Raw genomic sequence first — 18,281 nt, forward strand, 5'->3', positions numbered from 1 at the left:
CTGCAACTGTTCTGGCTCTCTCTCTGGCCCAGAGATTCTGCAAGGTAAGAAAGGGTTAATTTGGAGTCAATGGAGGCACTGGGATAACAGCAGATAAAATTGGAAAGATGTTCTAGAAAGTGGGTACAAGATCCTGGTTCTCTGCTTCAATTCTAAGTACAATTTGGAAGAATTCACTTCCAGTTGAGGGTCTGCTTTGCCTGCCATAAAAACAAAGAATATTCCTTTCCCTAAAGGGAAGCATCAAGTGGAAAGTGGAAAAGTAGAAATTGGCACAGTCTTACAGGTGGGTACCTGGAAAATGGGGCAGAAAAATAAATTGCATTGCATGACAAATTAAAAATGAAGAATCATGAACAGTTCGTATGTTAGCACAACTGATTTTGTTTATTTTTAAACCACCCCAAAATCCAATCATGCTCTATGTACATAGGCAATACATGGGATAGCACACCAAATGTAGACAAGAAAGATAAAATATATTCTGATTTATTTTGCTGGTAATTTTCATTTTTATTCTGTTTTCATTGTCCAACTGCTCAAGTTGATGAAATGATCCAACCCATACAGATTCTTATGCCAATCCTACCTCACCTCCCAATCTCACCCTGTCTCTCAGGGAGGAGAATCCATCCCATTACCTCTGGGGGGTTTTGCTGAATGCTGGAATGTGCTGATTTTCCATCAGTTCCTCTGGGCCTCATTTCTTATAGAAAACTTTTAGTGCAGAACAAGTATATCAGCACGTGTCTGCTTGAACTATATTCTATAGTTAGTAGGTAAGACCAGCTAATGCTTTGGGTTACTCAGGAAATCAGAAGTAGCACACACACACACAAATTTAAACAGAAAATATTCTTCCACATCATTTAGAGTGTTAATTCTCTTTCTCATTTCCAGTGTTGTTTATTTTGCTAAGCACTGCTGTAATTCTTTCCACTTGTCTTTATGCTCTTATTTTCTTACAAAACAGTACACTAGGCTTTCTGTATAAAACATATATATAAACATTTATATATATATATATATAAAAAAAAAACAAAGCAACCACCCCCAAAATGGACTTACAGGTATGTATTTGTCCCTCATTAGAAAATATACCGTGTGTTCACGTGTTTGTGGTCCCTGAACGTCACAGCGCTGGCTATTGGAATAAGGTCACAGAGAAAGGGGACTTCTTTTCTCCTTGTTTTGCTTTAAATCACATGATAAATTTCACAAGGTGAACAAAAGAAGAGTAGCCACAGAAACCATCAGATCCTGTTTGCACACTGGCACCACATTGCTCTTGTTGCCATTGTTGCTACTCTCCAATTTGAATTCTAGTTATTACTTCCCAGGAGTTAATATATCTATTTCTTTTTTTTTGTCACATACATTCTTCCCTCACAAGCAGCTGGAGGCAGGTTCAGGGAGAATGAAAGTCTGAAAGATCCTGTGACTCTGGAAATTCTTACCTTGCCTTACTTTTCTGGCCCTCTTTTTCTCAAAGGTGATAAATCATTTAGGAAACTATGGGTAATTTTACAACTAAAACTAAAACTATAGCAACTAATCTTTAGTAACCTTTCCTTCCAAAAGATGCTTTTGGGCATTGATTTGAGACTGGATTATTTTCCCATTCATTGCTGGCATTAGATGCCAGACTTGCATTTTTGTATAAATACTGTTTTTTCAAGTGTAAGGCCTCCGTTATTGGTACAGATTATTTCTGTCCTCAATATCTATTCTTTTCAGGCAACAAACTGGTGATTGGAATTATTTATCATTACTGAGTGATGTGGTGGGAGAACCCCCCATGCTAAATACACCTCAAAATTGGGTGGTACCAAGGGAAGGGTTAAACTTCAGCCCAATTTATTTAGGTCGTGCAAAGGTGACCTAAATAAACTTCACCTCATTTTGTTTACATCATGACTTCTCAACCTAAAGACTCTGTAATTGAAAAACCCCAGATATAAAAAATGCTATTAGGATTGGGGGCAGAAAAAAAATAAAAAAAGGAAAACTGTATTGAATTAAAAAAACAAAGTACTGCTTGCTGGTTTACAAAGAGTCTATAACACTGATAAAATCTTCGGAAACCAATGTGCTGCTTTTTTTTTTTTTTTTCTCTTTTTTTTTTTTTCCCCTCTCTCCATGCCCTTCTTTATTTTGGCTTCATTTCCACCCGGGAGTTCATATCATCCCCTTCCAGGTCATACTCTTCTACTTGGCCGCTGGTCCACACCTTCATGCGGTCGGTGAGGTCGCTGGTTCTGGGCGCCAGGATGAAGTCGTAAATCAGGGCAGCACTTGCTCCTCCAATGATTGGGCCAACCCAGAAAATCTGGAATACAAGTCCAAGCCATTGCATCAGGTCTTTGTGCATTTGAAGCTCCTCTGAGGATTTTCACAGTGAAATTTGCAGGCTGTCCACCTGAATGTTTATTTAACTATGTGGCATAAAACTAGGAATTTGTCACTGTGAGTTGGTGGTAGACCCAGAGGTGATAGCTGTGATTATATTATCAATTTGTGATATTTAAAATCAGTTGCCCACTGCTAAAACATCTCTGGTACTCCAGATAGAGTTGGCAGGGGAGCATAATTTCTAAAACAACAGGGCAGTAGTTTCCATTCTCCTATTATATTCCAGTGATATGTGAAAGTAATACTTAACGAGGACTTAATTAGGTGCTTAATTTACCCCTAGATGCTGCTGAGCTGGTGATATTGCTGTGATTGAACTGGCCTGACCACTTAAGAAAATTAAAATTTAGAAAGAGAGGTAATAAAAGGATTTTAGTACAAGTTGATTTTGTTAGAAACAACAGAAGATATTGAAGACTTTGCAGGGCCAAAGCACTACTGAGTCTGGAAACTCTCTCTTTTATTCAGCAATATCAGTAGTTTAACACAAATTATTACATCTATCTTCTTCTGTATCTACAAAGGATAATAGTTTTCCTATTAAATTCTGAAAATATCAGCTCCTCACTTAGTTACTTCTCTTTTATGTCCTAATAATAATGCTCAAGTGGTAGACACTGCCAAAATTTCCCCAGGGTCCTCCTTTTATGTTTTACTCTTTAGATGAAAATGGAATCTATATCCAAAATTTTCACAACCCCATTGTATTACCACTAAATTTCCACCTGTGCTTATGTAACTGGCTGCCAAAATCATGACTGGGAGAGTTGGAACAAGCCCCATTTTATATATTCAAGAACACATGTTCATTTACAACTTTATATCAGCCTTCTTTATTGAGCTTTTATGAAATAAGTAAATTTTTGTGAAGAACCTCATTTTAACCACATTTAAACACAAGGAATAATCTAAAATTTATAGTGTTTCCAGAGCACTTATCCTTGAAAACACATAAGCAGACACTCAGCTTTAAGAGGCTGAACATTTTATTAGCTCTTAAATATTGGATGATCCATTTCAGTTTATAAACATGCTTAAGAATATTTCTAAATTGGGCTTTACCAGATTAAACAGTATCACTTTACGAATTTAATTTAAACAATAAATACACAATACAGGATTCTGTGTAATAAGGCTTAAACAATTAAAATGTTTGAAATAAATAAATATAAAGGGGAATAACCAGAGAAAATCTACTGTATTACTTTAAGTACAGAGACTGAACGAGCCTGAGGACTTTTTGTTTGCCTGAGGGTGGTCAAGATTTAAAGGAGAATATTCTTTGTTAGATGAAATGGAAATGCCAACTCTCTGACTTGGTCCTAATGATAGGTGTTGAAATGTTTCTGATCTTGTAGGTTATGTGTTTTCAGAGCCTCTTGTGAGTTAAACAAATTTACTTAACTTACCCAGTGATTTTCAAAGTTGTTGGCGATGAGCGCTGAGCCGAAAGACCTGGCTGGGTTAATTCCACAGCCAGTGTAATCAATCTAGGAGGTGGAAAGAGAAGCACAGGTGAGGCACAGATGAAGCTTCCCCATCATCTCACTGGCCCATCCCGAGGTGGGAGAGGGCAGACATAACCTCTGAGGGCTAAAACTTACAGCAAGAAGATGGCCCAAGGCAACAGAGAGACCAATGGCCAAAGGCGCCGATCCCGAGACGTCGTTCCTTCTCCGGTCTGTGGTGGCCAGGACACACAGCACCAGCTGGAAGGTGGCAATGATTTCAATTCCCAGCCCTTGGCCTGCATTGATTCCCTCTGAAAGCTGCATGGAGGCAAGAAGGAAAATGTTATTTTATATTCCTGCTTGACTTCAAGCAGCGTAACAAAGTTCTGTGTTATCTATTTCTTCAATATGAACCTGCACATCCATTTCCCTCCTGGGGTTCCTTTTGCTTAATAGGGGGGAAAAATAGGAAGAAATACAAAAAATTGAAGAGAAGTTAGTTTTGAAACACTCCCTGCTGTACTCAAGCCTAGGCATAAGCAGTTGTTTGGGTTTTTTTGAGTGGTTGCTTCTTCCAGACAAAGTGAACAGTGAGAGTGGAATTATCTATATGTGAGAAACAAATCAGCCAGAGAGTCACCTCCAGCAGAGTTGACTTTTTAGAAGTGAACTGTGGTGCCTTAGGACAGTCACTCATTGTTTCAGGGATTTCCACATTAATATTAAAGTTATTAATGTTCCACATATACTGTAAATTAATATGCCACAGGAAATACCCTGAGATTTCCACGGAGTTCATGGGGCACTGGTAGATGTGACAGAAGACCAAAAGTACGTAAAACATCTCTAGATATTAATATCTAGTTAATGTATCTCTAATTTGCACAGATAATGGTGTAGTCAGTGGAGATGAGATCCATTCACCTGATGAAATGAAGGGGATAATTTGAAAGCTCTGCCTTTTTTTTTATATAGATCTCATTTGACTACAAAGAGCTTAGACACCTAACTCACAGGTGAAATACTTTTTGGTTCCTTAGACTCAAACTGAAGCTCATTTAACTTCTTTGGGATACATTTAAAAAATCCCCAGTTAAGGAATCCCAAGGGGCTGATGGGAGTGCTTCAATTTCCTGTTGAAGTGGATTATCTAGAAAAACTGAAACTGTCAGGGATAAATATTCCAATGGTGTTATTAGTCATGAAATCAGCAGAGTTTCTCCTAAATGCTGTAGAGCATATTGAAACCATGGTGATTCACATAAATGGACATTACAGAACAGAAATGCTGTCGTATTTCAGAAATACTGCTAAAAACTTGTGCCTTACAAGAAACCATGGAGGTAAACCATTTGATGTTATAAAAAGTTTTGAGTTCTGCTTTTAATGGCTGTATTCAGTGGTGTCTCCATTAAGTCAAGGTAAGTCTGTTACTGAGCTGAATAACTTGATGTTAAGCAGAAATAACTCACTTGCATGGATGGGATGAAACATGAGCTTGGCCACATGCCAGAGAACTGAGAATGTGACTCAGAGTAGGAAGCAAACTCTGCAAAACTTATATTAATTTGTGCTATCAGTGGGTTATCACATCTGTCAGAGCCCCTGCATTAAAAACTGGGTCATTCATGGCAAAAAACCATAATTACGTGTTATTGTGACCTGTCCAGAACAATGAAACCACGGGAAATCCTGCTGTTAATCTGATTTTGTGGTCTATGCCCTAATTTCCCCAAAGCTAATATTTGAAAAACCTTAAAAGTTAAAGATGGTTAACTGAACTATTTCACTTTTCACAGGTGCTGTTAACACTTCTTGTTTCTTCTCTGTAACAAAATTTAATATCAAATTCCTAAGCAAAAAAAAAAAGTCATTTGAGTCTTTCCTCCGCATAAATCTGGTTTTTAAATCCTGCTATTCTGGAACACTAATAATGTATTTTTATAGCTTGTTCTTTAACATGCAGGAGCGATATCCTCTGAGCTGGAAGTAGTTTGTCCACAAATAGAAGGGAATTCTGGTTGAAAGGATGGCTATTTTGGTTCCTTCAGCATCCACAGGGCAGTAACCAAAATCCATTAATGAAACCTTCATCATTATTAGCACTTACATGTGAGAAGTGTGAGTCTGACATAAATACATCTATACAAGATGCACTGAAATTTGCAGATCTAGAAATTCCTGCTTGATATCTCTGAATTAATATTCTATTGCTTTTGTAAGTTTTAAAAATAAGCGAATTTTCTTTACTGTAGAAACTGTGGCATTTTTGTCTCTCAACAAATTAGGCTTCCAATGTGTTTCCTTGTATCAAAACTAATTTAAGGCTGGACTATGAACCCTCCGGAAAACCTTATCTCACATTTGGAAGGCCAAATGGCCAAACTTAAAAGCCAGGTAGCAAATAAGTGACTGATGTGCACATGCCCAAAAGCAGATAAGAAACCAAATTCTTTTCTATCATAATGCAACCTCAGAGAACCCAGAGCTGAGGTCTGACACATCAATGTTGCCATTTGACAAAGCCTTGACATTTTAAAAGATTAAACACTGGACAGACATTGGGCTTTCCCTTCACTTGAAGGGCTTCTATAAAAGACAATAAGAGCAAAATTATTCTTTAAAAACCTGTGATAATCCTTATCTTCGAGAGGAGGAAATCATATTCTTCCTTTCCCTCCAGGAAAAACACATCCTACAGCTGACGTGACTTGAGGTCATTCTCCCTGCTAATCAACACTTATTGATGGGCTGAGCGGGATCAAAGAAAACCTGGAAATATCATAGGAAACCTTTTGCTTTCCTTCAGCCATGTAATTTTACACAGCCTGCCAGAAATGTTAAGATTCTGCTGTGAGAGCAAGGACTGTGGGCTGTGCTCCAAAATGGGACAAACCCAGGCAAACCTTGGATGTCTTGCTGGGGCTTGTGGATCTGCAGTGTGTAGGTGTAGGATAACAGAATATTTTTTGCCTTCTTATCAGAGGTAAATTTTCACTGCAGCAGCAGCCTGGACCATCCATGGTACACATGGAACAGCACCAGTGCTCACCATCCCAAGCACACCCCAGAAAGACTTTAGAAAGGGAAAATATGAAGGTACATTCCCTTCTGTCAAGTTAAAATGTACATGTGCATGTGCATATTTATATTTAATTTATATTTTATCTATATTTGTAGTTTTATGGTTTTTACATTTATAGTATAGTTATATTATTAATGTTTATATTTATATTATTTATGTTTATAGTTACATCATCCTCATTCACAGAGGATTTGCAAGTCTTACTCAGATTACATTTTGCACCTTTTGAATCTGCTGCTTTAACAGAACCAGGGAGGCACAACCAACATGGGTGTGTCATCCTTTTCTTGTATTTTCTGTATGTTATTCAGGTTTTTAAGGAAAGTCTGAACTTTTGTGGAAGATTTTGTAGAATATCAGACTCCAGAAGCTTCAGTGTTGTCCAAAGCTTAATCTGAATTTAGTAGGAAGCAGTACCACACATTAGAGACCTGACTAAAAATCAACAGCTGTTCTTAACATCTGCCATTCTGTTGCTGAGAATATCCAAAATACAAGGTGATCAATATCTCTGCTTCCTAAATAGACAAAATAATGCTTTGAAATGAGACATAACCACTTCTAGTGCAGTGTTGGGGTAAAGAGAGCCCTTTCCAGCGACCTGTACCCACACTGCAATGCCTTTTTCCCTGCACTGGTACTTTGATGTTGGGAAATCTTTGACATTTCTTTGCAGTCCAGTAATCCTCATTAAGGTAACAGAAAATATTTCAGAGGGCAGAGAACAGCACAGCAACTCCCTGAGCTTTTCAGGATTCAGACCTGAGATACTTGAGGAGTGGATTCAGAGCTTTAAGGAACTAAATATGCTCTAAGGGGTTAAATGAAACACACAAGCCCATATTCATCTCCAAGAGAATCTACATAGGCTTCTTTTCCTTTTTTGTTCACATGAATAATTCCACTAAACTTCATTTCTAATACCAGTGTTTTGACAGAAGAAGCACCAGAAACATACATAAGAAATGGGCTGAATCACTGGCAAGATGGGAGACTACTGTGGACACATTTTTATGATCAGCTGAATCAATCTTGGCTGCAGCAGCTTGCAATGAGTAATTCTCCCTCAACCTCACAGCTCCCAGACAAGAAGCAGAACATGTAGACGCCCCAAGGGAGGTGCATCCTCTTGTGAGCTGAATTCCACCATTTCCACCCTTAACAATCCCATGATTAATATTTTTTCCCCTCAGTTCACTGTGAATCTGAACAAGGTCATGGAATAAAAATCTACCAGAATTCAGTAAATGAACAGAAATCACATCGTATTCAGAAAACTCCTGAGATGCAACTGATTGGAAACTAAAGAATCACTGAAGGCACAGTGACTCAAGAGACATTCAAATGAGGAATGTTAAACCCAAAAACATTATCTAGACATGAACATGAGAGCAATTAGTTGAGAGGAACACCTGCTTTATATCTTAGAAAATGGGCAGTGGCCATATCGCTTCCAGCTCTCCATAACATCACACAGGAGATGGGAACTACAGAATTTGTTTCCCAGAAGTGCCCTTAACTGCCATGTTTAGCTGACTGCCTCCCACAGCAATCATTTGGGCAAATTAATGGTATGTTTTCTTTCCTTTTGAATTTTTTTTTAATTTTTTTTTTATTAGGACAGGATATTTATGAGTTGTCCGCCTTCGGAAGAGAAACGGGGACAGGAAATTAAACTGGCCCAAGGTAAACCCCACAGTGTACTTCTCTAGTGGCTTCATATTTTTCTCATTACCAGTGAAAGTATATCAAGTTCAAACCTGTTTCCCGTTATATGGATAAGACACTTTGTTATGCAAGGTGGTTCCATCACATGGGATGGGCTGAGCTCCATCTCATCCAACAAACCCTCAGCCCTGGATTGGAGCTTCCAGGGCCCAGCTTCCTTTCATATAACAGGGATTAGTTTCTCATTGTTCCAGAAAAAAAAATTAAAAAAAAAAAAGAGGCCTCTGGTATTGCAAAAGTCTATTTTGTAGTAGGCGAATGTCAGCTTTCCCCATTCTTATGAAACACCAGAGCAAGCTCTGTCTCCTGCTGTGGTTTTGAGGAAAAAAATTTAAGCCACAGCATTTTAAATGGTTGGGACTTCTCTTCCTTGCATATCCTCACCATCCTACCTAAATGATTACCTTTTCTCTGCCTTGGCAGACATCTTTCTTAAAATCAGCATTTTATTCAAGTAAATTCTTGCCATCTTACAGCATTTTCTTCTTATAGCTTAAAATTTCCCTTCTTTGACTTTCCTTCTTTTACAAATAAGGAAAACTCTTCACAATAGTTTAGATGGTTCATTCTCTATTCATCCCCCACTCTTTTGAAATATTAATCATTCTTTTTTATGCCAACTAGCTATCATTTAAGTGTTTGGCTGGCAAAGTTCTTTAAAGGGATGTTCTACAAATGTAATCTCAGAAATTTGTCTCCCTGCTTCCCTCCAAACCACATCCCACTGTCTTGCCTGTCATTTTGTTTGACTTTTCTCACTCTTTCAGCTCTAACTCTGTCATTAAAAGAACTTGATGATTTCCATATTGATAACATACTTTTATTCTCCTGGAAGTCTGTCTCACATCTCCATAGCTATAAACCTTGAGTGATAGCCAGAATTGATTCAGAGATTCATCCCTGGCTGTTTAACCACAGTTATTCACTTCTACCCTTGCTATTTAACAGTATCACTCTGAAATGGATGTTTCTATACCCATTAATTGAGTATTAGGGATTCAGGAAGTACAAAATCTCATTTCTTTAGTAAGGGGAGACAGGCAAAGATCTCAAGAGTTTCACTTAAAATTATACGACAGGAGGACTCAGAAGCTGCTTATAAATTAGCTTTGGATTGTATCCTACATCAACAATGGAAGCATTCAGCAGAACGTGGGGACAAAACACATTGTCCTCTGCTACATTATCCTTCCTATAAATACAGCCTTAAGAGCTCTAAAGGGGACTCATTCAATTCCCAAAGCAGAAATCATATTTTCCGTTCCTTAGGCAGCAGACACCCTCCAGGAACGAGGCTCAGCTCCCTCCTCCCACCCTCTGCAGGCTGAGGAGAAATTATCCAGGACTTTGTGTTTTAGTGCCATGCAGAGAAAGAGGGGAGAGTGATTATTGTATTAAACCAGAACACATAAAATTTGCATGTCAGACCAAGACAGGCAGTAAAAGTTCCTCTACAGGACTTGTTTCTAGCACAGCTGGTCAGATATAGATAATTTTTTTTATTTACACTTTTACTTTTTTGATGTGCCTCTGGGAAAGTTGCTTGGGAGAATTTTTTTTTTTTTTTTGGTTAAATGTTACTGCTGAGAAATAAACAACTTCTATTCAGAGGATAAGGAAATGTGAATTTTGTATTTTTTTTTCCTTTACCCAGACAAACCCAAGCAAATAGTTAATTTTCTGTAATAGTTGAAGCACTCATTTATACCACAGAGCTGTTTATTATCTCCTCTATTACCAGCCCAGAAGGAGATAGTATTTCAGTGGGGAATTTTGGGCATATCTGAATTTTGAGCCAAATAGGAACATCCTTTCTATATTGTTACTCGAATAACACCTGGATTTGCACAAACCTCACTGTATGGTTGTTGGCAATTCCACCAAAGTAATATTCATTTTATATTTCTAGACAAACTCCAGCAAATCTGTCAAGTTCTCAAAACTTATGAGCCATAAATAAGCATTGAACACTTGGCATTTCCATGGGGTTAAAAACCAGCTCTGAGCCTGTGCAACACATTTCAGGAATTGGGGAGGACAATTCCAGCTCCTCCATTTCTCCACCTTGTTCATCAAGCAAGAAGTCCCAACAAATAAATGAAAAAGGGCCAAACCTGACCTTTCCCATTCCAAGCACACTCATCAATGCCCTCAGGAGGAGTTGTGTGTGTAAATGTGTAAGGAAACGTGCCACATTTCTGCTCTGAAAGCCTTCATTGACTCCACTTGGCACAGAATTAGCACTGAGAGCCTGGAAAAGTTGAGTTTTCTGTGACACCTCCCAGTGGTTCCTAGAGAGGGGATGCACAGGACTCATCCAGAGAAGCACACAGAGGATTTCTTTACTCCTTTCAGTCTAGTTGTGCCTTGCAGAGCTCTCAGGCCAATTTTCGCCCTCCTGCTGTTTATAGTTTCCTCCAGGATGCCTGTCAGGCTCTGTATATTTGATTTAACAGGTTGATGTTGTGCCTCAGCCTCAGATCTCCTCAGTTCAATGAATCTGCAGCAGCCAAACACCAGCACGGGCTCTGGATGCCAGGAAGATCAGCATTTTCCCATCAATTACACATTAATAAATACTCAGGGCTCAGAATGTTCCCAGCCAGGCCAGAAAAACCTCCAGGAGACAAATGTGGTACCAGGTAAAGACCCCTCTGTTATTGAATTCTCTCCATTAAGCTGGAGGATGGACAAATAAGCAAAAATGTACTACTGCCCTAAAGAAAACAGGCAATTTCCTCTAAAGACAAACAGGAAATTTTTCAGGGGCTATCCTTTCTTCCTTTAGTACTTGTGATGTGGTTTGGTATCCTTACTTTAAAAATGCTTCACTTAAAAATATCTATGCAGATAGTGATATTTTTTAGGATTCTCTGATTAAACAAATGCTATTCTCAGCTCCCTGAAGGTTTACATTAACTGCTAAAACCCACAAGCCCTGCTACAAAAATCTAGATTTTTTTTCACCATTGCACCAATTTAACCAGATTTTATCCATAATATTCATTCTCTTGCTGTGGACATTTCCATTTGTTCTCAGGCTGTGGTCCTTGCCATGTCAGATCTTAGTTCAGAAGCCACCTATTAATAATTTCTTTGTAAACTTTCCAATTAATTTAAATTAAAAATTGAAATTTGTGGTTATTTTATCTGAAGAATCTTTCTGTCCATCTGTCTCTGGTGTGTGAGTGTCTTTGGGGGTGTGCAAGCACATAACACACAAATATACATAGAACAACCAAATATATTTGGTGTAATCAGAGAACTCTATGGAAAGGAAATCAATTTTAATGGTGTATTGGCCACTCAGGAAGGCTGGTGGCAAAATGAATTTTACTTTAATCCTACTTAGTTTGACAGTTGATCTAACACAGAAAAAATCATTCTCTGAAAATCCCCCTCCACTTGTATTACAATATTAACTAACCTACCAAATTAATGATGCTTTTAGATCTATGGCAACTCACTGTTTTAAACACCCCTGTGCACTTTTTTCAGGAATTTCTACCATTTCTAAGTAGAAATAAATGAAGAAAACTTTTAGTTTGAGGCCTGCAGAGCATTTTCCAAATGCTCATCCTTGGATCCACTGGCACAAAACCCACTTTGTTCTAGCACAAAAGGACGGGGCTGCAGGAGGATGAGCACCAAGGGCCTCTCCTTGTCCCAATAAAAAGGCTGCGCTGCTGCATCCCTCCGTGCTCCCTGCCAAAATCCCAGGGTATGGCTCTATTATTGGAGAGGCACTAAGCAAATCTTCATGGAAATGGAAATCAGATAAAAAGCTCTGAGATCTGAGATAAGGATTCGAGCCATAACCCTAAATTCTCTGGGGGATGGGTGATAACCATCAGGTTTACATCTCAGCCCAGATGTTTCTGCTGTCACTGTGTGAACTCATTAAAAAGAGGCCGAGACCGTGGCCAGTTTTGAGCAGGTGCCTTTCCTGTGTCCCACCTGCCCTGCCTGGGGCCCCTCAGTACAATGCTGGCAAGCCTTAAAAGCCCTCTGCTGCAAAAACTGACAGTGAACAATGAGCTATTGTTGTGACAGGCTTTGTTAAGAAATAAAAATCCCAGATCAATGTCATGTACCGGAACCATTTTGCTCATTTCAGAAATGCAGCAGCTTTTTGTCCCTTGTGAATGTTGGAGTCCTCAAGCATGCAGAGGCAAGGTTGGCAGGAGAAGCCTAATCTGGATCAAAAATAAGCAGGGCAGAGGGCAGAGACAGGGAGAATGAAACTCCTCACTGTCCTAGACTTGAGAAAGGCACAAAATATTATCTGCATTGAAAAAAAAAAAAAAGTTATCCAAGGATTTTTCAATAAGCACTAAAGGTCAGGATCTCAGCTGCGTGTCTCGTCCATCCAGCAGCACCTCTGGAGCTGCAATTTTCCACAGTGACTCAGAGGAAAAGCAGCATCACTTACTCAATTGTCCCCTCACACTGTCAAGCTCTCAGTTTATTTTGGATGTTCTTCCAACTGGAGCTGGCTTTGTTTAATTGGAGGTTGGAGAATGGGCTCGTAGGGTGCGGGCACGAGCAGCCAGGGAAATCACAAGGCAAACACTGAGTCACCCAGGGCAACCAGGCAAGTCCTGCTCCCCATGGTGAGAAAGCCACTGGCGTGGACCAAATGTGGGGAGTGTGGTGATTACCCATGGGGAATCCCCTCTGAGAGAAGTTTCTAAAGGATGGGAAGCATCCAATGGGGAATATCAGGATAAACACTTCAGTGCTGACCCACAAACACCAGTAAAAGGTGTGGCAGGTCTCAACTACACGAAAGGGAATTCCTAGTGCTGGTGCAACACTATGTTTGCACTGGAAATGCAAATTGGAAATTTGTTAGGAGAAAATTCACCAGCATGGATGCTCTAAAGATCATCTGCAGATGACAAGGATCCACATATCTTATCACAGCCTATGCTCCACTCTCCTGGGGACAAGAGATTGTTCAGCTTCCCCAAGCAGCAGAACAAGACTGGAGCATGTAGACAGTAAAGGAAAAAAAACCCTAAAAATCTCCAGCATATAGGTTCCAAGTTGCTCTGATGCTGCTGGATCACAGTCCAGCTAAGTGGAAGTAGTTATGGAAAGAGGACTCATTCCCAGCCCTGGAAGTGTCCAAGGCCAGGTTGGACAGGGCTTGGAGAAGCCTGGGACAGTGGATGGTGTCCCTGCTCATGGCAAAGGGTTGGATCTTTAAGGTCTCTTCCAACCCAAGCTATTCCATGATTCTGTGGTTCTGTGGTGTGCCTTTGGTGAGGTTGGAAGGTCAAAGAGGAGGAGTCAAAGAGAGCAAAGGCCTCCTTTTTCCCTGCCCTTGAGCAATCCAGAGCTGGACACGGGGTGTTTATCCCCAAAGGACATGGTGTGCACCAACTCTGCCATGGCTGATCCTGACCTGGGCAGCCCCAGGGAGCAGCAGAGACACAGCCCGGCCAGTCACAGCAGAAATTCAAAGGGTGTTCCAGCAACAACCCTCCATGCTCCAGGAATAGCATCCATATGAATATTCACCTGTCTTAAAATGACCTCTGAATCCACTGACCACAGATCTCCCCTGGCTTTTCCAGAGAGCTCCTTAGTTACACAAACAACATTTATCAGTTCACTGGTGTTTTCTAAACCCAAGGCCTCCTATTTGTTATTCTTGGTTGTTTTTCTTTTCTCTTTATCTACCCGGGCAACATTACCTTCAGGTCTGTTTTTGTTGCCTACAATTTTTGATCCACTTATAACTTTTAAAATAATATCTTTCATCATAAACTCAAAGGAAGAGTTTTCAAATAGTTTCCAAATTATAGCTCTGAGAGTTTGGGGACACATTTCCTGGCACTCTCATCACTATGCCAAAATACAGAAAACTATGAAATTGTGAAAATTGTGAAATTGTGAAGTGGTGATTCTGCATTTGTCACAAAATTGTAATTATTTATCTATACCTATATATTTAGCTCAGGTTATTTTATATATATATATATATATCTACAGATGGATAGAAAAATAGATATAAAAATATGAAATAACCTCAGCTAAAGAAACTTTCTGACCATGTTTTTAAAAGTTTGCTAGAAGTTCTCCAGATAAACATTGTTTAACAGCAAATATTGTGTTACTTTACAGCACAGAAGTCTCTTCTCTCCCCTCTTTCCTCCTTGAGCTCTTTGTTGGTCATTAACTGCCTGTGCTGAGTAGTTTGTTCCATTATCTAAACTCCAGATCTGTCCTCAGCAGACAATAGCCAGCTCTGCTGGCAGATGAGTGCATTTTGGATCTGGTATTCTCTATTCTTACAGCTTTACCTAATGGAAATTCGTAACGTGTAGTAATCCATCTTTCAAAAAAAAAAATAAAAATATACAAGATGATGTAAGGAAAAATATTTGAATTTTTACAAGAGCAAACACACTGCATACTCCTCTTCCAGCTTCTCCAATGCTCAAAATTTTTACTTTGGAGCACAAGCCACTACTAAAATATATTGGAAGTTAAGTGTCTTAAAAGGATTCAGTAATCTAAATACATCTCTGAGTGTTGTCCAAAATGTCTTACTTGGGACCAGCCAAAGTAACTAAAAATATGTCTGTTGACTTAAGCAAAGGTTGGATCAAAATCCTAATGTGTGACTGGTTTGCTTGTCTTGGTGTAAACCAGACCTTAATACTGAACATGTTAAAGGCACATCCTGCATTTTCATCCTCCCTTCTTTCTCCTCAGCCTTGCACTGTCCATGGCTGGGGTTTGTGCTCCATTTGATTGTGTTTCCTTTTTTCCTTTTGAGCAATGAGAAAGACACGGACTTATCCCACTTAATTTTGGATTCTTAGCAGAGGTTTGCAAGCCTGGAGCCTCAGCATGGCAAAGAGCAGCTGGGTGTCTCTGGAAGCAACTCAACAGATCCAGAGGTTGAAGGGCCTCTCTTTGTCCCTCATTCTCTCTGGATTACAGAGTGGCCAGTGGAAATGGGTTCTCAGCTTGGTCCCTCAGTGCAGGACCTGCAGCCAGGCAGGAGAAATCCAAATTCAAGCATGCAGCCCCACCCAGTATCCACTGGGAACACTGGATGGCCACTCACCCCATTACACACTGCCCCCACCACATTTTTCCTGTAAAAAACACTTCTCCAAGAGCACAGCAGGGTCAGAACAGAGGACAAAGCCACACACATCCAGACCCTCTTCCCAAACATGCAGCACTCTGTTTCTATTCCTTTTCTGAGCTGGGAATCCACACCTCGTTATCCACAAGGGCTAGAAGAGAGAGCAGCCAACTGGGATGCCATCTCTGAGCCTCCCTTTCTTATCCTCAGGTTAAAAACCATAATAAAAGCAGCTCTGTGGTTTCTCCTTGGCAGCTCTTTGCCAGAGGAGGCACCTCAGTGCTGTAGATTCAGGATGTGCCCACTGAGATCAGCCCTGCACGAGCACAGCCCTTCTGCTGCTGCTCCCCCCAGCCTTGGGCTCAGACCCAGTTCCCCCTCAGCCTTCCCCTCCCCAGGCACTCCAGGCTTGTCACTGGGAAATGAATGGATTTGCTTTCCTTTCCTTTTCTTTCCTTTCCTCTCTCTCAAGGCAGAAGAACAGCTGCTGCCCTCACTATCCCCAGGGGGGTCTCCCCACTGCTCCTCCAGCCAGAACATTTGTAAGTGGATGTGAAAGAAAAAAGAAACAAATATCTGAATATTTTCCAATGAAAAACAGTGAGACCAGAGCTTTTAGAAACCATATTCCATTGCACAGAAATTGCTGATTGATTTGTAAAATTTATATAATGGAGACTTAACCCTGCTCAGTTTTGCCTTTGTAGCTTGAGGAGTTACTGACTGAGGAGCAAAAAGAGCTTCACCCCCCTCCACAACTGGCCAGGTTTAGAGCTTTGGTTAGAGGAAGGAATCAGTCATCAGGATTTTATGGAAGCAAAAGGCAAAAGCTTAAGTGCTACCAAAACCAGACCTCCCGTGTTTAATGGCAGTTGGACCTCTCGAGGAAACCACTTGGGCAGACACCCTGTCCCATGTGGTTGAGCTGTTCCCTCTGTCAGTGGTTTCAGAGGAAAAGATCACATATCACACTCGCAGCCAGAACCTTCTGGAGTCAATAAAATTATTTGCTCTTCTTCCCCAAAATGTTTTGAGTTAACCCATCAAAATTTCCAAAGCGCTGACAGGATGGAATAGCTGCAGGCACCAGGAGAGAGGGAGGTGAGCAGCCAGCTCACAGGGTAACATGAGGGTGAATGATACTGAGCTGCCCAGGAATCACCTTAATATCAGATTTTGCTCTGTTTTGAAAACTTGACTCATGTTCTGAATAAACTGTAATGTCAAATTACAGTATGCAAAACCATATGGCTGTTTTGCCTAAGTTATTTCAGAAGAGATGTTGCATTTGCAGTTTTATGTCCCAAATACTCTTGTGACTTCAAATGGGCAGAAGATTTCAAATTAGCTCAATTTACGAACTGCAGTCAGGAATATTTTGAAAGAAAGAGTCCAAGGAAAATATGTAAAATACTTGTTCTTAAGAGATCAGGTCAAGTAAGTGACCAGAAGGAATTTCCATTTATAGCACTGTGCGTCCTGCAGTGGCTGCAGCACTGCCTCTGACAGTGGGATGATTTCAAGTTTAAAAGTGTATTCATCCTTGTTTTTCTCCTATTATTCTGCTACAAAAACAGCAAAATGACATTTTGAGGAGGAGGAGTTGTGGCCAGGCAGTTTTTAGGCAGTGTGATATGGGCATCTGGCTGGGAGACAGCTGGAACCTGCACCCCAGTTACCTGTAGCTGCCTCACATTTTTCCTCCAGTTTACACATGACAATTCAGGATTTGTCCAATTTTTGCCCAGAAATGCACAGAAAGGGCAGCTGGGATTCTGCCAGGCAGGATCTGAGCATTCTGCCTAATGCAACAGGTATGACTCAAACCTTTGGGGATGGGATTTCTCCTCCTGCACACCTCTCTCTGCTCGGATGGGTTTTCACTGCATCACCAGCATACACAAACCATTAATTAACTACTGAAAATGAGCCACACTCACAGAAGCCCAAACAACACTGGTGTATGCACATTAATCAACATGCCACCTTAGAGACCCTCAGAAGCACAAAAGGTCATAAAACTGCCAGTGATTTCAGCGTTAAATTGGCATCAGAAGCCACCTTTCAGCAATTTGGGTGTACAAAACTGAACATAAGCAAAACTGATCACGACCAGAATGTCCTAAACTTCCAAAATGAGGGTGGGGAGGAAGGACCATCCCTATGACATCCTGGTTATCAGTCAGGACTGGATTCTCTCCTACAATAAACAGTCGAGCTCTCCGAGGTCACCAGCACCAACAGAACCCCCACATCATCTTTAGTAAATTACAGCTGCTACATTTCTACTCTTAAAAAAAAAAAAAAAAAAAAAAAAAAAACCAAAATATTTCCAGTTATCAGGAAAGCTCCAGTGGAATTCTGAAACTAAAACCAGTGGAAGAATAAAATGTCCTTTATATTAGTTCCTTAAGCTTCAGGGTAAGTAAACCAAGCAAATTCAGTGCTTATTTGTTGCTCTTTGACAGCTCTTACCCCTGTGCACTCCCAGGAATGC

General features: G+C 40.2%; 1 protein-coding gene across 1 annotated transcript in view; it reads right to left on the minus strand.

Moving 5' to 3' along the window:
* Window positions 1–364: 364 nt before the first annotated feature.
* AQP1 (aquaporin 1 (Colton blood group)) overlaps window positions 365–18,281 on the minus strand; it is an 18,567-nt gene continuing 650 nt past the window's right edge. The window contains exons 2-4 of the mRNA XM_005424326.2: window positions 4,017–4,181; window positions 3,822–3,902; window positions 365–2,329 (exon numbers count right to left, since the gene is read on the minus strand). Of these exons, the coding sequence (XP_005424383.1) occupies window positions 2,150–2,329; window positions 3,822–3,902; window positions 4,017–4,181 (426 nt within the window). The 3' untranslated portion in view covers window positions 365–2,149. The remainder of the gene's footprint in view (window positions 2,330–3,821; window positions 3,903–4,016; window positions 4,182–18,281) is intronic.

The sequence above is a fragment of the Geospiza fortis genome, unplaced genomic scaffold (assembly GCF_000277835.1).
Source record: "Geospiza fortis unplaced genomic scaffold, GeoFor_1.0 scaffold182, whole genome shotgun sequence".
Classification (NCBI taxonomy): domain Eukaryota; kingdom Metazoa; phylum Chordata; class Aves; order Passeriformes; family Thraupidae; genus Geospiza; species Geospiza fortis.